Here is a 22,580-nt window from a genome sequence, read left to right as displayed (position 1 = left end):
CTGAATGTGTCTTGCAGGCTATCTGTGCTCTGCTTTTTAGTCAACCATAAAATAGAACTGATGTCTGTCCATTTTTTTAACAGGAGAGGAACATTCGACTAGTCAATATAACTGTGCAGTGCTCTCAGAATAGGGAAGTTTCATTCAAGAACTGCAAGTGAAATAATCAGGAAACTGAACGTGGGAGATGATTGAAAAGAATAAGGAAAGGGTTACCAGCCTGATAAGGCAACAGTTGGAGTACTAAGATTAGTAATACATATATTGCTATTTGCTGGCATACTAAGGACTACTTACACAGTATTATGAAGGTGGATGTCTAAAATAGATTAATGCAAGTACTGATTTTTTAGGATGTTTCATTCCAGTCTCTTCTGGACTAGAAATGTTGCAAAAGTAATATATTGCACATCACATTGTGTCTCAGAGTGACTCTGAAAAATATATGTGTGTTTAAATAAAGACCAATCATAAATGCTAATCTATCTTAAGCTGTAACAATGATTCTATCATGAGGCCAGGATGATATTAATAGTGCTCAGTCCTGCTTAGAATGATTTGTTCTTAATGACTGATTTAACTGAAGTGCTTGCTTCTTTCTGTCTAAATTTTCCTTTTCAAATCTCTCCCGTTACTTTGTTCTCATAGTTATCCTTTATTTTGCCTGTGAACACTGTCAGATAAGTGTGACATAAAATAAGCATATTTTTTAAGAAAAAGGAGAAGGAGGAGAAGTGATATTCAAAGGTAGAAGGTGCCAAGTTTTACCTGCGTGCAGACCATTATGTACTATGGAATACACTCCAGGCTTTCGTTCAGTTCCCCTCCTGTCAAAGGAAACTATAATCTGCTATCTAGAAAATAATAATAAAAAAAAGATTCCAAAACTCATTCTAAAGGGACTAACTTAATGTTCAAAATGTATTTACAAGAAATGGTGATTTTTATAATCTGAAGCAGTCCACCCCAAAATAAAAATGTTAAAGATGCAATATAAATTATCTTTTGAGGTAAACTGCATATATTAAAAACAAAACAATAATAATATGATCACCTTTGTATCATTTTGATCTACAAGGAAACTATATACTTAACAAGATGGCTGCTTAGGACCCTAAGCTTAGCCAGCCAAATTTAAACACTCAGACCAAAGACTTCCAAAATAATTAACCAGAAAAGTTGCTATTAGTGCTACGATTGACAAAAACAATGCTAGAAACTAGTCATCCAAAATGAAATATTTTGACCAATGTCTTCCAAAATGATTAATCAGAAAAGTTGCAACTAGCTCTAAATTTTAAGAAGAGCACCTAAAAAAATGTTGTGGTCACAATAGGAATAAATAGTTCATCATTCATTTGGATCAGATCAGAATCCATCTCTTATAACTGGGTATCGATTGCTAGACCTTGTTCCCAATTAAAACACAGATGGATTTCCAAGGATTTGCAGAAACAAAACATGACTGAAGGAGAGGTTTAAACCTTAGTGCTCAGTAGATGCCAAGACACAGAAGGTTATTCGCATTTCAGAGACCACCATGGATACTCCTGCATGAAAATGTGTTGATTTTCACTCCACGATTTCACCTTCGGCCTCGGAATATTTATGTTTCCAGTGCAACAAAAGCAATGTTATCACCTGATTTTGAGAGAATCCCAGGTTTCACGTTCTTAGAAACATTTTTACAGGTTTAGAGAACAGCCTTAGAACGTGACTAGTGCTCTCAGCTAAATTAGCGGGAAGGAATTCGACCACTGACGCTGATAAATCCGCTAGACGCGCTCGTGCTTTTAAATGCGTAGCGGAGGGAGAGCCCGCATTTCTTTTTAAATACCGCCTTTCAACGAGAAGGCAGCAGCCCGACCTCAGAGCTCTTACACCGCCCTCACGGTTTCACGGCTGCGAGTCCCCCTTTCGGCCCGGGGCAGCGCTGAGGCGGTGCCGCGCGGCTCCAACGGCTCTAACGGCCGCGCGCCCCTACGGGCGGGCGGGGTCTCGGCTCCGCCTGCCCGCGGCGCGCCCCGCCCCGCCACCCTGCGCTCCGCTGAGCCCGCGCGCCGCGCCGCCTATTTTGTCCCCTCCGCGGCCCCGTTGTGACGCGCCGGCGTGCGCGGGCGGCCGTGATGGCGGAACCCGGTGGAGGCCGCGGTGCGGCGGGCTGAGGTGAGCGCTGGGGCTCGCCTCTGGGCCGCTCCTCCCTGCGCCTGGCGCCGCGCCCCGCCGGGCCCCTGGCGTCCCCGGCCGCGCTCGGGGCGCGCGGCGGGCGCCGGGCAGCGCTCGCTGAGCGTTGCGGCGGCAGGAACGGCGCGAGCCCCGGCGCCGCGGGGCGGCTCGCTGCCGCGGGGCCGGGGGCAGGCGGCGGCCTCCGCCGTGGCCGGGAGAGTGCTCGGGTGCCTGGGGAGGGCTTTGCGGGCCGCGCCGCTCCCCCTGGGCGGGATGGGAGCCGGGGCTCAGGCGGCGCCGGCTGCGGCCTGGGCCTCCTGCCCCGGGCCGCGGAGGGAGCGGCGGGGCGGCCCGCGCGGCTCGTTTTGCCTGGCGATAGCAGCCCAGGCCTTCACCGGAGACACCTGTTGCTGAAGGGAGGAAAGAGCAGTCCTCTTCTGTCTGGGTGGAAGTTTTCTCTGTGGAAAGAAGCACTGTTAGTGTTAGGAGGTCAGGGAGAGATGAGTGACAAAACCTGGGGCAAGGAAAGCTTTCTCTGTATGAAGACTCCATTTGTGCCTCTTATTTATTAAAATACTCTTTTTTTTTTTTTTTTTTTTTTTTTTTTAAGAGCATAAAGTTTTTGTGGGTTAAAGCTTGACAGCATAAGAACAACAAATTAGTTAACTTTTTATCTTATATTGCCTCTCCAGTTTCAGTCTTAAAGTCTAAGTACTTCAGTCAGATTTTCATTTTTTAAAAATGACTCTATTAAAGAAGAAGAGTCAGATTAGTGCATCTGCCCAGGAATGGATAGGTAAAATTTGATTCGTGTTTTAACTTGTTAGCAAGTCACCATAAGTGACACCTTATCCTTTGGAGTTTTTATGCAGGTCAAAGTAGGAAGCTGAGATTTCTGCAAAAGAATGAAGAATACTTATAGAACAGTCTGTCTGTTAGTTCTTTCTGTTTGTTCATGCCATATTTTTTTTTTCTTCTAGAATCATTGTCTGAGAGGATTTAGACCAGATATAAAAAGGTATGATATCTAGTTTGTGTTCTTTCTTTTATGGGCCATGGAAATAAATAAGCTTGCTTGTTTTGCTAGCTGTTTCATTATATCAGATGTGTTTCTGGGGGAAAAAAAAGGTAATTCTTTGCTGATAATTGAAAAATCTACCTTTGGCTGTTGTTTAACCCCACGCCTCTCAGGGTTCCTCTAAGGTTATGCAAAAAGCCTTTAAGTGAGTTATCTTTCTGATACCTGTATGATGTAACTATTTAAAGCATTTTTGGTTCTGCAGACAAAAAAATTCTTTGGACAGCTTCTAGAACAAGCTAGTGACGTGACGTCTACTAAAAGTCCTATTTACATTAAGTTTACTGTGTTTGACATTGAAGCTGTGACCTTTAACTTTCATTCTTTGGAAAGCAATATTATTCTGAGATATATATATTACTTGTATTACACATTTGCTCAGAGGTGCGGTGTGAGTACACTTAGGTGAGAAGTTAGTAGACCTAGTTTGGAAAAACAATTCATTTATCTTTTCTTACACTATGAGCCAGTGAGAAAAAAAGATTTCAATTCAGATATTGTTCCAAAATTCTTTAGTTAGTGAGGGATCCACCTGTTCTTCTTTTTTTTTTTCCCATTCTTTTCTTCTTCCCCTCCCCTCCTTTTTTTCTTGCATCTGTTACAGTATAGTCTTTTTATTCTTTATGATGTTAAGGTAGGGTGATAGTGCCAATTACGTTGTGTGTCAGTTATGTGCTATGTGATGGGTTGTTTTGCTGCTGTGTGGGTCAGCTTCCCAACAAAATAATTCGCTGATTTATTTAGGGAGTGCTACCTTGGGAGTAGTTTGGTTAAATGAGCCTAATTAGAGCGCTGGCAGTGTGTATGTCTGACTGAAAATGAAGAATGAATCTTAGTAGGCCTGGAGATGAAAATTATTGTGAATTTTCAGATGTAGAAAAGACTGTACTTTAAATAGTCTAGACATAGAAATGTTTTTCTCAAGTCCTTAAGACAATTTTACTTGTTTTAGAAGTCAAATACTGAAATATGAAAATCCTAGAAATGCAAGGCTAAAGCTGGTTTCTGTCAAAATTAAATTGTCCTACTCCTCCTTGTGTATTTATATGTAAAGTACACCACTGAAATAGATTAAGTACACCACTGTGTGTGTGTATCAAGTATACCCTCAAATAGATTAGGCATGCTACTCAAATATGCAGGTTTTAACAAAGCTGAAGTTTGTATAGTCATCTTCCCCCCTCCCCCTGTCCCGTTTTATTTTATTTTTACTTATTATTTAAATTTCTGTCCTGGAAAATGTTTCTTAATTATAGCTCAAAATAATAGCTTATTTCTTCAGCTAAATTCCAATAACTTAATGACAATACTAACCCAGTAGACTCAATAACTTTAAGCCATGAAATTTGTGTACTGTTGTAGTTCTGTGTGGGATTTTTTTGTGGGAACTTCTACAGTAAGTTACTGTTCCAGTATTCCAGCATTTTTTTACAGCTAGACTTTTCACAACCTTTCCCCCTCCCCCCCAATTATTTGCTGCATTTTTAAAGATCCTGAGGGTTTTTTTTGGTCTAGAAGAAAACTAAATACTTAAGTATCTTGATGTCCAATGCACCTGCTTTGTCAAATCATTATGTAGCCTGTAAAATAAATAAAATCAGGTTGTCTGAGTATATTATGCAAAATTGATGGAGGCATTTGTACTGGAAATATGTACAGATATTTAACTTCCTACATTTTTGAATATTTCCAGTGCAGTGTCTGAACATATCCTGTAGGCCAATAGTGAGAATTATCTATTCCTGAAGTCTGATACTTAGAGAAATTAAGATCTTGTTTGTTTTGTTCTTCATTGTAAGCTAGGATATTAATGTATCTTCTGTGTAAGGTAGTGAAATGCCTTTGTATGATTTCCTTAGTAAACTGCGTTTATCCTGAGATTCATGTGCCATTGAAAACATGGTTTACAAAGTGACTTGATTCTAACACACTGTGGAAGGCCTAAAGTTAGTGCAACCACTTTTTCTTTTCTCTGTCTGTCTGTCTGGCTTTTTTTTCCTTCATAAGTGCCTTTAGCAGCCCATTTATATATTGGAAAACCAATATATATCTTGAGCTCAAGAGATGTGGTGTGGAGGGGAGGCATGGGTATGGATGTGGGAGGAGGGTGTGGGTGTGTCTGCATGAGGAGTGTATGTGGGAGTGTTAGAGGGGCACCGCTGTGTAGGGTGTGTGTTTAGGGTGCACCTCCATATGGGGTGTGTGCATATGGGTGTGGGTGCCTGTGGGGGGACACATGTGGAGTGCGTATGTGAGTGTCTGGGTGTAGGGATGTGTGTGTTGGTGGGTGTGTCCAGGTAGGTGAGTGTCTGAGAGAAGGGTTGGGTTTGTAGGGTCTGGGTGTGCAGGATGTGCTTGTGTGCACCTGTGTGTGTGTATGGGAGTGTATATATGTGTGAGTGGGTCTAGGTATGTATGTGTGTGTTGGGGTGTGTGCACATGGGGGAGTGTGTGTGAGTGTGGGTATGTGTGTATGTACATATGTTGGTGAGTGTATAAATCTTTTTACGGATGAAAAAATATATCAAAATTCTTTTTAATGTTCTATTTGTGCGTTATTTTAGCTAGATGACAATACTAGCTGGGTATGGTAATTTAACATTTTGTACTTGAGTGCAGAAATTCTGAATTTGCTGTCCTGATGGATGAAATAACACAAATGAAGGTCCTGTGGGGTCAGGAGTTCTAAGAATAGTTTATTTTGTATTCATATGGATTTTGGCATAATGAGCTCCTGTGCATCTGTTTCCAGCGCACAGATAAAAGGGCCATGCAGACTCCAGTGTAGGCTCTTGAATGCTGTATTTTCCATTCTCCTCCTGTAATTTAAGTGGAAGTATATCCATCACATAACAAACTCATTATTTCACTGTGATGCTTCATATGATAAAGATGACTTGTGTCTTGGGTATATGGTGTCAGAGAAGCTGCAGGATTTTTCAATCAAAAGATGGCGTGTTGGAGATGATCTGAAAAACTGTATAGTTTGTAGCTCTCTCCTATCTGAAAGATCTTGGGGGAAGAGAGTATTAGGAAATATCTCTAGAGAGTTGTTTGTCTTTATATGCTGGATATTTCTCCTGTGTATGATATATTGCAGATATATGTAGAAATATCCGATTCTTGATTTTGAATTATATCTGGCTATTCCAACACTTGCTAACATCAGTCTTTCTAAATGCTTCTTCAAGATGCCTGCTGCATATGATTCAGTGCTTGAAGATATTGAGGATATTGTGTCAGCGCAAGATTTGAAACCACATGAGCGACAGTCTGTGAGAAAGAATGTTTTTCCAAAAGTGCGAAAACGCAATTCACACAAAAATATTCAGACAGACGATGATCCACCAAGTGACAGGTAAATTCTTCAATCAACCCATTCTTACTTCTTTCCTCAAATCTCATGTGTGCTATGAGCTTCTAAAAAATAAGGTGGAACTTCTTATTACTTCATAATGTAAAATCTGAATAGAAGTTAAAAATTGACGAAAGAGTGTTTATAAAAATGTAGTGATCACTGAGTAATAGTAATAAAAGAATTACTTGTTCTAAATAAACTTTCAGTAGAGATCAGTTATGATTGAGATATTGATTAATGAGGTAATCAAATTGGAAAAATAGCTCCTGTTACTATTTAGAGAAAGCTCGTAAATGTAAAGCACTTCTGAAAAATTGTGCTCTTCATCTTCAGTACCTAAGTGGAAGCTAAGCTCTTCAAAATACAGTTTGGGAGTGCATTTTTGGAGGTGTAGGGATGAGAAATAAAATTCTGAGCGTGATGATATTGATGCCTGTTCTGCAGTACATATTTGAACTAATTTTGCCTTTGAAAAGTACTTTTTTTTTCTTCCCTCTTTCTAGGAAGAAAGGTGATTTGGGAAGACAGGGGATTTGAAGAAGGAATGAAGTCAGTTATTAGTAAAACTGAATCTATTGCATTAGAAGCTTGAGTGTAGTCAGAATAGACGCTTGGTATTGCTTGGAAAGAACCCTGTACCCATTCTAAGACTTAAGTGTTTATTCAAGCCCAAATTTAAGAATGTGTCTGAAATGCTTTTTGGTCCTTTTGGAGGAGGCAGATATGCAAGTAGTAAATTTCAGCTTTAGCCTCTTAGCAGAGGTCTGGAGTAATTCAAAATAATAGCCACAAATAAGAGGTGAAGTAAAACAAACTCCTCCTTGGCATCTTTAAAATTGAAAAGCACTTTCCTGGTTAGTCGTCCCCTCCCCCCCCTAAATTTGTAATAACTGAAAATAATTCGAGAGAGAATTGCTAAGAAGTTGACAACATCAGTGGAACAGTGCTTTTCGTTTGTATGTGCTGCATATGGTATAGTGAAACTTCTTTTGAAAGCCTAGTTTTACTTCAATGGGAATATTATGCAATAACTAGGGAACATACCCTTTTCTGTGTTGAACGTAAACAACTTTCTGCTCCATTGGTGCAGTGGAATTGATTCATGATAGCTGAACTCAGTAATTGATTCTGATTTCTACTAAGGTTCGGAGATCAAGGTTTATGTACCTTATTAATTTCAAGTTGGTACATAGAATTTTTCCTCATTAGGAAAATAAAAAAAATAAAAATAAAAAAATAAAAAAAAGAAGCTTCCACTGAAGCTTCTGTAATAACCATTTCACTGAGCTGAAGATGCCAGTAAAAGAATGCCAAATCTAAAGATTGTTAAGCAAACTTGTGTAAACATGCAGTGTTTAGGCACTTTTAGGTACCTTCTGTTAGGTGTAAGATTTCTTTTAAACAACATTGATACCCCAAAGTTGAATCTTCTTGTGTATTCCAGACATACTTTCTTTCTAAGTTTTAAACTGTTGTGCTCTCTGGCTCGGTGGTACAGATCTACTGTGTTACCTCTGTAGCCTTGAAAGGTTGGAGTATGAACTCTCAGATGTTACTGCAGTTGGTAGCTGGCTTTAGTTAAGGATTTATAAAGGAGACTTGTAAGGAGGGAGCTACACTGAATGGGTGCAATAATATCAAAAGGTTTTGATTTAGCTCTAATGGTTTGTTTGCAAGGGGCCTGGTTTCACTGCAGTTACTTGGAGGTTGGTTGTTAATGATATAATAATTTTCAGAAAGCTACAATGTGTGTGTGTGTGTGGTTTTTTTTTTTTTTTTTTTTTTTATAGTAACTGCAGTGTACTGAATCTTGTCTTATGCTGCTGCCCTTGTACCTTCCCTTTCTAAAGCTCTTTTCTTACCGCCATACTAAAATCACATAATCACAGCTTTCTTCCCTAGCTGTTCTCGGGTAATTACTATTTGTACTGCTTATTATGTATTTGAAGAATTACAGTTAATTGGGTCTGTCCAGTGGGCTGAAAAGCAAAGCTTGTTTGTCTTCTGTTTGCTTTCTTAATTGTGGTGTGTGGTTTTTTTTTTTTTTTTTTTTTTTTTTTTTTTTTTTTTTTTTTACTAACAGCATTATTCCTGGTGCTCAGAAAATCTGGATTCGTACATGGGGATGTTCTCACAATAATTCGGATGGTGAATATATGGCTGGACAACTGGCTGCCTATGGGTACAAAATTACAGGTAAAAATATCAGCAAGTCAGATAATTCAGTTTTATTGGATGAATGTTCAGAACTTTCAAGCTTTCATCAATTTTTTTTAAAGCTGAATTACATTTTGATAAATCTCCTTTCAGTCTCTTTCCTGCATGTTAGTTTAGTGTAAATAGAAAATGTTATTCACAAGTTATTTATTGTTGTGAAATAAGTGTATGGACAAAAACCATGATGCACTTCTGATCTAAGACATCAAGTTGATACCTATGGATAAACTTAATCAGTTCTAGTATAACTTATTAAATTAAAGTGAATTCTAATGCAGTTCTAAAAGCTAAGTTAAACTTGTATATTATTTGGATCTTTAACATCTTTTGACTGCAGTTTCAATTATTAGGAAATCCTTGGCTTATTTTTATTTTACTAACACTAGAGAAAACACATTCCCTCTGGAGTCTTCAAAGGCAGGTTTTAAAATGAGTGCTTACATGTGTTTGTCTTCTGAAGATGGATTTTACTACTTCCAGGCACTGCCATCTATAGTATTAAAAAAATTGCTTGCAGAAAATCATCGTATTGGGGGGGAGATAGGGGAGGAGATGATATGGTGGCTCAACTTTGGGAATACTATCTGTCTGCCTTTTTCTTTTCTTACTGAGCTAACAGTTTCTCTGTGATAGGTAAACAGGGAACTCTTCTTCAGGGACAAAAAGAGAACCTTGTTTCTTATTGAATTGTGCTGCTGCTTTGACAACTTAAAACCCAAAGGAAAGTCCTGTTTCCATCATCACTGGCGAATAATGGTATCCTATCACCATCCTGTATTATGATCCCTCTGACCTGAGGTTGAAGAAGTGAAGTGTTTTCCTGGAACTAAGTGAAATGATAATTAAGATGATGAGTGGTTTCAAAACAGTTATGTTCTTCTGGCAGAGCAGTCATCTAATAGACTTCATGTAGACTGCAATGCCTATTGTGTGAGTTCTTCTTGTTGAACTTGATCGAAAAGTTTGAAGAAGAGTGAAGGGAAAAGAGTTTAATTCTAGTTTTAATTCCCCTAGGAAAAGACAGACATTCATATACTGGAGTGAGCCCAGTGGAGGGCCACCAGGATGGATTAGGGAGCACATGATGTATGAGAAGAGACAAAGGATCGGGTCTGCTCATCCTTAAGAAGAGAAGCCTAATGGCATATCCTAGTTGTAGACTGCAAATACCTAATGGGAGAGTATAGAGAAAATGGAGTTAATCTCTTTTCAAAGGTGTGCAGTGAGACAAGAGACAATGAACTTTTCTTCTTGTCAAAGTGGCAGTTAGGATTTCAGCATTTGATGCGTAATATACCTTGAGCTGTCTTTCCTTCAATAGAGGAGATTCCAATATAGCACACTTCCCAGCATTTCTCTGTTCAGTCCTTTTCTTAATGGAGCTTGCTTGTTTTGTTTTTTTTTTTGTTTTTTTTTTTTTTTAACAGCCTATTGGGAAGTTCAGCTAGAATGAAGGGGATTTAGTCTGTTACTGTTCTGTGCAGTGAAGAAATTATTCAGTAATAGTAGTAATGTTGCTTAATATAATGCAAATATGCAAAAGTTTCTTTAGTATTCCCTTGTACTTGATAATTTAGTATACTACAACTTACCTCTAAGAAAGCTAAAAATGCTTTCTTACCAGGTGTCTTGCTGACATTTTTTACTTTGTAAGGTCTTTGATACAATTTACGCATATGATATACTTATGTACATATAAGGCCTATGTAGCTCATAAGCTTTTGATTGAGATCAGTTATGAAATTAACAACCACAGAGGGGGGAAATGATTGAATGGCTGAGGTGGTTAATCTGGAAAACTTAACCTATGTGTACTCTAAACAGCTTAATATTTCAACAGTCCTTGAAAACAGAACTTGTAACTGCTCTTTGGAAGGTCATATGTTAAAGGACAGGTCTTGAGATTGAACTTCATTATGTTAAACTACAGAAAAGGAGCAAATGAGAAGTTCTTGTCTTGTAAGAATTGATTTCTAAGAGTTGATGCTGCAGTTCACTGACAGGATTTATATTAATTTAATGTAAAAGTGCTAGAAACTTAAGGAAAATATTCAGTAAGGAGCCAGAGATACCATCTGATGCCAGTGTCTTGGAGAACTATTTAAAGTAGTACATTTTGATTAGCATATGTGCCCTATCTGTCCCTGAGCTTTTGAGTTAACAATGTTTGTTGAATAAAGTTGCTGGAATGGAGTTCTGTCTTTTAGGAAATAAAATATGACCTTTACTGGCATTTTTTGCTCCTTTGTAAGGGAAATGGTCAGGCACTCTCTCTAGGGTCTTCTAATTGCAAGTGTAAAAGAATGAGGAATAAAAAAGCAGCATCAGACTTCTGTTGCTAACTAGAAGTTGTGCTAGCGCAACTTTGTGAATTGACTTGAACAAAACTGAACATTGATTTAATGATGCTTTCTAATTATAGAACTAACACTTCTGTCCTTTGTTGCAAAAAATTTTGTTCCAGTACTATTCCTTTCCCCTCTGGTGCATGGATTCTGTCCTGTTCTTGATTTGAACTTTGTTCAGGGAATGCAGAAGAATGACCTAGAGCATATCTACAGTTTAGATATGCCTGCAGACCTATCTGCTGTCTGTGAGATAGACCTTGGTGGAAGAAACTCTTGTAGTATAGACAACTAATGCCCATTGTGAGAAAGTGGAGCTGGGAGATTTGCAAGAATAGGAGACAGATGTTTGTGAGGGAAGGGAGTGGGTATGTCACTTCACAGAACTTCTTTGAAAACTGCAACTGAGCATGTACAGACATGTAAGGAATTGCCTTATGAAGTGAGTGGTTTTATCAGCATGTGTAGGCATTCATAGGTTGCTGGGTTTGTGGATTTTTTTTGGCCTATTTTTTTTGAATATATTTTGATGGGTCAGGCAATTTGGCATGCTTGTTATCTTGTAATTATTGCTTTTGGCTTGAAGCAGTTCAGGTCCAAAGCATTCCCTTCATAGAATCATTGAAAAACATACCAATAAAAGAATTACTAAGGAATTACAAATACTAGAAGAATTATGGAGAGGAAGCAACAACTGGTGTACATTCAGAAAGACTAAAGTAGCTGCTTATCCAGACTATTTTTTTTTTCTCCCAAGTAGAAATATAATTGAATACTATCATAGAACTTTTTTCCTCCTATAGCCTGGAATTTCAGAAGCAAAAAGGAGTGGAGTTGTTTGATTGCTATTTCGGTGGGCTTGGCTTTGATTTAAGTGGGAATGAGGTGGTTATAGCTCCTTAAGTCTGTTTGTGCAATTTCAGACTGATCTCTGTTCAGACATCTTTTTTATTATCTGGCACAATTTGTCTGGAAGTTTGTTGGATGGAAAGGCAGTCTATTTTCCATGTATTCTTTCCTGTGCCTCTTAAACACATTAAAGAATTCACTTGACTACTGTGATTAAGCTGCTTGTTGGCAGCACTTGTATCAGTGACACTTGCCAATTCCTATTGAAGCTTAATGTTTACAGTTCATCTATGCCTTACAGCTTTGAAACTCACTCTGTAGAGAATTTCTGTATTTCCCAAAAGCAAGTCTGAAATAATATTTAGAAATGCTGTTAAATTAAAGAGTTCTGATTTTTTTTTTTTTCTCCTGCTTGTTAATTTTTGAATTAGTCATCGGTTTTGTTTACTGGTTGAGATAGCTGGACTAGTCTTAAGACTAGCTCTCCATCTGCTACACCACCAAACTTGAGTGGAAGAAGGAAGGAAAAAGACAAGGAAAAGCAGATTTTCTTACCTGCCTAAGAATTTATGTTGAAAAGGAGAGAGAGATAAAAGGAAGTGAAGATTCACATCTGTGAAATGGCAGATGTGATGCTACTAACAAGTGTAGAATTTAGCATTCCCATGGTCCTCTGTTTTGTGTGAACCATACTTTCTTGGACTTTGGCCGTTCTCGTACAGATATGGTAAACATACTACAGTATCTATTTTATTCATTTTGACTGGAAAATGGACAAGATTATGCATACATTGACCCATGATTCATGGAATAAAATTAAAACAAAGTACAAGGTTCTGAATTCTAAGAGTTACTTTAAAAGTACCTTCTTATTGCACAGTAAGCTTTTTAAAAATCTTTTTAGATTTAGATTTTTTTTAATTGTCCTAAGGCAGAGAAATTTAATCCCTTCTTGAAGAGGATACTGTATTCTGTTCTTTTGTTAACTTGAAATAAGCTCTCTGTGGCCTGTGTACTCATTTATGAAGCTGCATTGTTGACTGTGGCTTCTGCTGGTTTCTGGTATATGCATTCAGTTGTTCTGAATCAGCAGGTGGTCTTTCCATTTTTCTCTCTCAGCCCTGCTGATAACAGTTCTCTGTTGCTTTGCAAGTGTTCTATTAGAAAGAAAAAAATCTGTAGCAACTGCTGTGAAATTTTGGTGTTGTGTGAGCCATCCTCGTCATGAGGCATTTCTAGTACTCTTAAGCTGAGAGGAAAGTCTTTATTAACTACTCACTAAGTGCTTGGTAAGTAGCTTTATCAATCAGAGAATTCAGGTTTAGTCTTTGCTTTTAGATTCATATTTTTTTCAGATAGTTGCAGTTGCGGTCCTAATTTGGAAGAAATGTGTAACTTTTTTTCCCCCTGAAAGTTGCGAAGAATCTGAGTAACCCAGATTACATTCCTGTAGGTGAGAAACTGTCCTGTTCAGTGAACCAGCCAAGAAGTGGGGAAAAGCCGAGCTACGATGCAAATCCTGTATTGTTTCATCTCTTTGCTGAGAAATTCTCCCTGTCTGTAATTTATAGAGTCATAATCCTGCATGACTTTGCATTGCTTACACACCTGTCTCACTGCTTCTGTAAAAGATACCTTCTGCAGATTCAAACTGACTGAAAGTCTGGAGTTCAAAGCTTTTGATTTTTTTGATGCTGGAAGAGGTAGTAAAGTAATTTACTTTGTCCATGTTGTTGAAGTGAAATAACGTTCTCTTGCAGTTCCACCGATATGATCTCCTGTTTTCAGAAGCCCTTTTTGTCACAGGTTCACTTTGTGTTTTGGTTCTTTGTGCCTGAGCCTGAAACTCCTGCTGTCATGTACACTTGATCTGTGAACACGTGAGCTGCCCTTTGGGGGCCAGACAGGGGAGATGTTTTCATTTCTCAGTTCTTTAATTGTTGTTGACGTAATTGTTAGAGTTGGAGAGATCAAGCACCATCCTTCAAGAAGAACGAACTCTAGTCATTTGTTCAGAACCTTTAATTTTCATGGTGAGATAGTGATGAGTTTGAGGAGGATGGGATGGAACATAGAGGAAAAAAAGACAATGATCATGGAATGGGGCAGAGGGGATTGCAGGAATGTAGGGATTCAGGATTCTGCAGTTCCTTGGGAAGAATACAGATATTCCCCAGAGAAAAGTATTCTGTAAGGCAACAAATGAGCTGGTGGGTCTGGAGTTGTTGAAGTGGTGTGGTGTTTTTTCCTTTTCTTTTTTTTTCTTTTTTCCCCCAAGTGTGGAGTATCCTTTGTTAATGCAACATCATACTGTGATTCTGCTTTGCATCAGAGTGTACCCTGAGTCGCTATGAGTTAATGTATAATTGTGGTTTTTGGCAGCTGTATATTGCTGATCCTGTAGTCCCTGTAAAACTTCCTAGTGTGTGTGTGTCTAGTGTTCTGTTACTGATCACCTCTGACATCTAGCGCAGTGCAAGGTGTACGGCCTCTTTTCAGTGAGTTTTTTCCTACTCCTGCCTCCTCACCATCAGCTGCTTATTCCTATTAAGCAAGTTTGTAGCTTGGAGGGTGTTGTCCCTGTTATGGGACAGAACTCCTCCTGTGGTTCTCAGACTAGGAATTTTTTTTTCTGTTGTTCATGAGGAAGTGACCATTTTCCTCCTAACTGCTTCCTGTATTGCTGCCCTTTTAGCTCAGTCATTGGATAAATGTGTGCTGCTTTTCTTTTTTTAAATCTCACTCAAAATCAAAATGGTGTGCCTGTTTTGCACTCCATTTAAATTGAGCTTTTTTTTTTTTTTTTTTTTTTTTTTTTTGTAGGCACAGAGAACTGGAATCTGAAAGTTGGGAGCAGGCCTGAGAACCTAAAATGCTTACATGCACAATGTGATTAATGACACCTATATATTGCTTGTATAGGCAAGTTCTAGTGTGTATACATATTTAGGGTTAATTCTTTCAGTGGCAAAGCAATTAGCTGCAGACTCTAATTGTTGTGCTGTAGGATTTAGTTCTAGCAGTGCTGAACTCATAATACAGAAGAATTGAACCATGAAAAGTAAATTTCAACTTCTGGTAACTTGTATCCTCGTAACTGGAGATTGTCCTTGTTATACTTGGGGAAGCAATCGATAAATAAAACATAAGTAGCAGTGATGAAGTGAGTTCAGGATAGTTGTACAGGTGATATAGAGCATTCTACTTGTGATAGTTCCATGTGTTTCATGGTTCTCTGTGTATAAGTTTTAATTTATAAAAGACTTAAGCTAATGTGAGAACAGGCCAAATTTTTATAACTTGAGGATGTTCTTGGTATTTTATTCTCAAAGAGGTGAGAGCAAGATCATATTTTGATAATAAGATTTGTAGGAATACCTGAAGAATTGCTACTTTTTTTTTTTTTTTTTTTTTAATGGAAGAGACTTAATGTTTACTTTTAGGCTCTTGCTATAATTTGGTTACCGTTTTAGTTGCTCATAAAGATGAAGTTTAGCTGCAAGTTCCTTATTTTTAAGAAATTGCTGATTAGTGCAAAGTTCTCTAAATTTACTGTGATCAGATATTGCTGTGCAACTCTTGAATGAAGATGCCTTCAGTGTATTTCAGGCTCACGTTCCCTGATTATTGCAGTGCTGGACTCTGGATGTGATTGCTATTGCTTTCTGTTACTTTATGGAGGCAAGGTAACCTATTGAGTTAGTATCTGGCTTCTTGCCAGTAAGAATGCCGAATGGAGCACAACTTGTCTTTGGGGGATATTGTTCTGCTGAATAATGTACTTGACAGAACATTGTTTGTTAGGCTCTGGTTAAGATAAGAGAGGTAAAGAATAAAGTGGAAATCGGGAAAGCTGTGTGTGCGTGTGTGGTTTTTGTCTTTTTTTGAATCGGACTCTATTTCCAAATATGGACAACAAACTTATACTCTGATTCTGCCCCCGCCTTTCTTTTCCCCTCCCTACCTTGCTGTAGTGGTTCTTCGTGGTCAACTTCAGATAGGTTTATGTGAGCCTGCAGAGCTTCCATTGCTCCCAGATGTACAAAACAGGTGTAATCATGGAGCAAAACAGGGAAGAAACATATAGGTGTTCTCTCTCAAGATTCCATCCTTGAAGTGCATTTTCTGCTGTCTTAGATTCTCTTTTACTCCGCAGCTATGCTTTATTCTGTTTCTTATGATGCTTCATAGCATCCTAAACTCTTTTCTCAAGGCCTAGTTGGTATGGGATAACCTCAGACGTATCCTTTTGATTTCTTGTTATCAAAAAGTTTTACTATTCTACAATAATCACACAATACTGTCAAGTGGTTTACAGATTTGCCACTTTTTCAGCTGAAGTAAATTTAAATTCATGGATGTTCAAAATACAAACCTTCTGAGATAAGGGTTAATGCTATATCACTAGGAACCAAAAGATGGCAGCATTGGATAAATAATGCAGCCTTGGGTGAGGTGTCAATACTATAATTTCTCTATCTTGATAGCTTTTAAAATATATTTTATTATTATTTTTAAATCAGTCAGTTGGACAGTTAACCTTTTAATCACTGTTGATCTGTACTCCTGATTTAATTTAAGGCTGCATTAGTTTTATTTAAAATAGTCATTTACATTCAATTAAATTTGCTCTAATTTAAATTGTTTGCTATCTTACTATTCTGATCTTTATGTGTAAACATTTAGCTGATAACTTTGCTATTAAGTGTTGGGGAGGCCTGTCTATTTGTCACACTTGTATTTTATCTTGGAGATACCACTCAGTTTAAGTTAGGTTTTTTGGAGCTCATTAGTTGTAGTTCCAATAATGAGTGATGATTATGGGTTTGGGATTCATAAAACACTAACTTACTAAACTTGCTTTCTTAAAGGAAATATTCTATTTAGAAACCTCTTTCTACCTAATGTTTGTTGGTTTAAGGGAGTTGGTTTAATTTATATAAAAGGTCTCTTACTTGAAATGTGCATGGAGGATTTTGCATATAATGATCAATATGACCCCCTACTTACTAAGGAAGAAGCAGGAAGGATATAGATTGAGGAATCATTTTAATTTATTTTAATGAACTCATGTCAACTTTCTGATAGTATTTATCACACTAAGATGCTGAAAATTGTAGAGACTACTGAACAAGTGCTCTCTGTTGAAATGGAAGGTTAGAGTAGTATAGCTAAAACCCTAAATTCAGCTAATAGTGCAAACACGGAACACGTTCAGATTGAAGATCATTAATTATGCTATAGTTTAATGGTAGTATTTCAGGTAGATTGTTACTGTTGTCATAAGTGCAGTTGTATCCAAAGTTTCCCAAACTTGGTTCATCGTTCATTCGTGCAGAGTCTGAACAGTATGTAGGCTCTGATTTAACGCTGGTTTAGAAGGGAGAGTGCCACTTGCTCAACTGACACCCTAAGATGAAGGTGGATGAGGCCCATCTAATTATGAGTTTTGTATAATTAATTTGGGCTATGTGCAAATATATATATTTTATTTCCCATAAATGAGCATGTGACTTTGCTTGAGTTTATATAAGCCAGAATTTCCTGAAGGTGAATTTTATTTCCCTGATTTTTTTTTTTTTTTTTTGTTTTGTTTGTTTCATAGAATCTTTTACTATGGATGGTGTTTGAAATCGTGGAGAAGAGCAAACTGGCCAAAAGCAGTCTTTCCTTTGTACACACTGGGAGCAGTAGAGCTCTGCAATGAAAGGCCTCTGAATCTGTAGGGAGGGAACTTTGTGCTACTGGAATGACATTGTGCCATAGTCCATGGCAAAACTGGAGCACCTTCCCATGCTATTTGTATCCTCCTTATGTGATATGGAATAACTGTTGAATTGTTGTGCTTCCTTGTTGCATTACTACACGCAATTTGTGCTACATGCAATTTGAAATTAATTAGGTGATGCACAGACTCTTAATTTTTCACAGAAACAGGAATTCTGTGGTCTCTGCAACACTAGAAATAGAAGCACCCTTCACCCTAAAAGATGCAATAAACATCTTCAGTCATACATTCTAAAACATAGCTTTTAGAATTTTTCTTCTTCTTATAACCCATTGTATTTCTGCAGTCTTGGGGAATTTCATGCTTCTCATCCTGTCCAGTTTCTGTGACTTCTTCTTTTGTGCTCATTTCAGACATCACTGGAAAGCAGGATGGATGCAGTGACCAGCTGAGCAACCATGGAGAACTTAAGTTGGCTTATCTGTCTTTAGAATAGCCTTCCTTAGCAGAGATAGGATGTGTCTACAGAAACAGTTTGTGAATCTTTTTAACATTTGTATGCTACCAGTTGGAGTTATTGTTAAGTGTTGGGTCTGAGGAAGAGGCTTCATCTAGTTAAGTGGAAGACACTAACATTTGTCTTGTGTCAAGTCCTTGGCTTTGGAATGTGCTTACAGAAAGAAGCTCAGCAGAAACTTTATTTTGGATGACTATAAATAGACTTTGACTTGATCGAGCCAAAAGTGAATTGCTGTTGATTAGTACAAAACACTGATGTATAGAGAAGTGAGCTTTTTTGGCTTGCAATTTAATAGAAAACAGATCAGTTGGCTGCTGATCTTATTAGACATTCTGGACTATAAGTTTTTGTTGGCCAGACCAACAAAAGTAAGGGTGGAAGTGTGCTTGTTTATAATTGATTCCCTAAGTGATAGTTGACTTTTGAAATGCTGTTGCTTGTTTATGAGTTGAGATTTTTTTATTTGTGGTCTTTGGTAAGTGAATATTTCAAAGTATGACATTGGTAAATGTTAATCTTGCATTGTAAATGTGAAGCTGCAAATCATCAGATGATAGAAAATCTGAATATCCAACCTCTTTAGGGATTTGAAACTTATGAGTGTCAGTGATGAAAGCAGAATATCAACTTGATGATCTTTAGAAGTCTTCTATTAGAAAATAGAAAGTTTGTGTGTGAGACCTTGACATATGCTGAGTGCCACCAAATATTTTTTGGTGGCATGATGGCAGAATATAAAAAACTTGTTAAAACCTTTTAATTAAAGGAAAAATAAGTTGTTGTCAAATACAGTTTGAGGAGGAGAAAAAAAAAATCCCAAACTGGAAACTTAAGAGAGAAAAGAGTTTCTCCACAAACTATTTAACTTTTATGTTCTTTTTGTCCAATAATGGCTTACTGGAAAACTAATGTATTTTACAAATTGTCTTTGGGTCTGGCCGTGATCTTCCAAATACAGACTCATCAAAAGCAGTGTTGTCTTTTGTACATGGCTGACAGCTTGGCTTTCAGCTCTGGCTTTAGTGCTGCTAGTGATTCTTATCTTTATCAAGCCAGAAGTTTGTTTGTTTTTTTTCTTTTCTTTTCCTTTCCTTTTTTTTTTAATTTTTTTTTTATTGGAGGTGACTCTGCTAAGTTTCACTTCTGCTGTTCAGAGAGTTCAGGATAAATTTGAGTTCAGAAGTGCCTTAACTTGACATTGCTCATCTGTTTGGGACAGTCCAAGTAGTGGATAAAAGTAGTTATCTCTGTGAAGAGAAGCTGTGCAGAGGAGGGTTGGGAGGGAAATTTTAATTAAGATTGTTTTCCCTGGCCACCAGTAGGGAGGAGGTTATAGGCTCTATGTTGAAGGCTTGACAAGCCTCCTCTAAGACTGCTGGACTCTTTCATAGATGTAAGGCCCAGAGGCACCTGCATGGCTGAGCTTTCCATCCTTGCGCAGGACAACTGACTGACATTTGTTTAACTGGTTGTCAGAAAGCTGATAGAGAATTCATAACCTCCTTTGGGTGATTAACTACCTTTCTGGTTAGAAAGCATTTCTAAATGTGTAACCTAAATCTTAGTGCGGTTCAGTCTCACTGCTGCCTGTGTTTTCTTTCGCAGACCTGGGGGATATATGATTCTTCTTCGTAGCAACCTTTCACATATTTGAACGCTGTTATCATTTCTCCACATAGGATTCTTTTGTGTAGGCTAAATAGGTGTAATTCCTAAAAGCTTTTCTCATAGGTCATGTTCTCTAGACCTCTGACCTTTCTTGTTCCTTTTCTCTAGATATCTTCCAGTTATTTGTGTTTTGAAATATATTAGTCTGTTTATATAGTGCAGATCTAATAAATGGGTAGTAGTGTGTGTGTGTGTGTGTTTGTGTTTAATGTATTATTCAGAACGTGGTTTATAAAAACGTTCAGATTTAGGTCCCAGGACAACTGAAATCCAGATCAAAGTGTACTAGAGAATAATTTTCATAATTGACATTAAAATATTTAAAATTGGAAATTCTGAAATGATTGAAAAAATTATGGGAAATGATTTATAATAAAACCATTCACAACGGGTAAATCCAGGTCCCCTTTCTGGCTTGTATACTATTCCTGAACAAGGTTCATTGCTTCTCTGCATGCATTTTTTTTCTGTATTTAAGCTGAATGGCGCTAATCTATAGGGCTTCACGTTCTCTTTAAAAATTTCATTTTTTTAACTCATTTGAAGATAGTACTGTTGTTCATAATGGCAGTTATTTTGCCTGCCTCCCTCCCTCCCCCAAATGTAATCTCAAAAAGGTGATGATGTTCCTTGGCTTACTAATTTAGTTGTTGCTTTTCTCTGCTGTGATTTCAGAAATGCTTTCGGTTGACACCATTCGTTTTAGTATTTGGCTGCGTTAGTTTTGAGCCAGATCAGTTCCGTGGCTTGATTTGCTGCAGAGTTGCACAAATACTTAGCATTATCTATGCATATGTGTTAAGAACATTAAGAAAGGAAGAGAACAGAGTAGGAATAGGACTGAGTGTGTAAGAGAACTCAAGTTTCATTTAGCATATGGGCTTGCTTATGCTGAGTTAAGATATGTACTTGTGAAACTAGAGCTTTCCACTTGGAACACTTCTGTTATTTTGTGCAGCAATTGATTTCTGCAGGTATTTTGTGTAATTTGATCTGGTAAAGACTCCATCCTATGTCAATCTTTTGAACCTTAAAGTATCTTTTTTTGTCAGCAGCCTTGCAGTTACTGATATAACCGTATGAACAGTTTTAGAGTAATGATAAGCAGGGAAAACAAAGGTTTTAGTATTACTTGTCTTCTCCAGATCACTTTTAGCAAGCTTTTTACTGGTGGTCCAAACATCATTGCATATGATAGCAAAAGGAATAAGCTACAATAGAAAGGTTATTTAAATGCCTTTTCCCCCCTGTCTTTTTCATGAGGCTGGAGCTTAGATCAAGGGGAAAAGAATTGTAGCAGTCCATGTAGGTTCAGTCTGTAAAGTTTCAGCTTTAGGGTTTGCTTACAGCAAACAACATGGGTTGTCTTACTGGTGTCTTTGAATTTACTCAAATGAGTAAGGGCTGTACAAACAATTTACGTTAAATGTGTTAAATTTAGTGACATAGTAATTTCAGTACTATAAGCCACAGCTAGATGGCACTGTGTGACTATGCTTTCACTATAATTATTGAAATCTGTTTTTGAGAACAATTTAACATTTGGGTTAAAAATGGCATTTTATTAAATTTTGTTTTCAGTTTAATCACTTAATAGATCCCACTACAACTGATCCCGTGGCTCAGGGACTTATTTTTCATTGTTTGAAAGGACTCAAGTTCAGAGGCAGCAAGTGGGGTGAAAATATTTTCCACACAAGTATGCAGTGCTTCAGCATTATTAATAAATTAGGCTTGCATAAATATCCTGGAAGGTGTGTGTGTGTGTGTGTGTTTTTTTTTTTTTTTTTTTTTTTTTTTTTTTTTAAGTCCACTGTCAGTTCAAATATGGTCAAAAACCAGCACGAATGTCTCTTGAGAGTAAAGGGTTTATATGTTTTTTTTGTTTTTTGTTTTTTTTTTTTTTCTTTAAATAGTAACCATGTACACTCATGCTGGTTACATGAGTGCTTTATTTTCAGAATCTTAGCTAGTAAAGCTTAAAGTTCTGGTAATGCTTTCTTTATATAAAATTGGACTTCTAACTTGAGTGGCTGTTATTCCAAGCACAGTAATTTTTTCATTCATGAAAAAGATCATATCCAAATAAAGCTTATGGGTGTGGTGGTAAGACGTTAGCAATGTGATGCAGCTGGGGTTTTCTGTGTCCAATCAGAATGGGGGGTAAGGTTTTTTTTTTTCTTTTTTTCCATAATGATTAGCATTAGCAAGTGGTTTTCACTGATGTGCTGGAAGCACAGTATACTAAGCAATCTGTTTTGCTTATTGTAATGGTTAAAAACATTTTTAGAATTTTTGCCAAGGCAGATTTTCATGGTTCTCAGGTATGTACATCGGGAAAGTTTGCATCTCTTAAAGCTATTTCTTCCAAAGAAAGAAGAAAAATAGCTGCAGCTTTTGCTACGTATCATTAAAAAAAAAAAAAAAAAAAACAAACTCCAAAGCCTCTGTGCGACACAAAAATGGCATTTATATTACCAGACTGCATGTTTTCTTTGTGCATGTTTTTTTTTTTTTTTTTCATCGTTAGGTACTTCTTACTTGTTTGCGGGAAGAGGGAACATTTATGCAGTTACCAAGCAATGTAGTTTTCTCTTAAGTGTAATTTATTAATTTATTTAGGGATTTTTTTTTAAGTTAACATCCTTCAT

General features: G+C 37.5%; 1 protein-coding gene across 3 annotated transcripts in view; it reads left to right on the top strand.

Moving 5' to 3' along the window:
* Window positions 1-2,080: 2,080 nt before the first annotated feature.
* Window positions 2,081-22,580, top strand: part of CDKAL1 (CDK5 regulatory subunit associated protein 1 like 1) — a 415,077-nt gene continuing 394,577 nt past the window's right edge. For 2 of the 3 annotated variants that reach the window (XM_062569910.1, XM_062569908.1), the window contains exons 1-4: window positions 2,081-2,166; window positions 3,147-3,184; window positions 6,436-6,602; window positions 8,686-8,798. In XM_062569910.1, the coding sequence (XP_062425894.1) occupies window positions 6,436-6,602; window positions 8,686-8,798 (280 nt within the window). In that variant the 5' untranslated portion in view covers window positions 2,081-2,166; window positions 3,147-3,184. Of the gene's footprint in view, window positions 2,167-3,146; window positions 3,185-6,435; window positions 6,603-8,685; window positions 8,799-22,580 lie in introns of those variants that run through there. The other variant, XM_062569909.1, reaches the window with a different exon arrangement.

This window comes from Rhea pennata, chromosome 2 (assembly GCF_028389875.1).
Source record: "Rhea pennata isolate bPtePen1 chromosome 2, bPtePen1.pri, whole genome shotgun sequence".
Lineage (NCBI taxonomy): Eukaryota > Metazoa > Chordata > Aves > Rheiformes > Rheidae > Rhea > Rhea pennata.
Note: the sequence above shows the minus strand (reverse complement) of the source record. Positions and strands in the feature narration are given on the sequence as shown.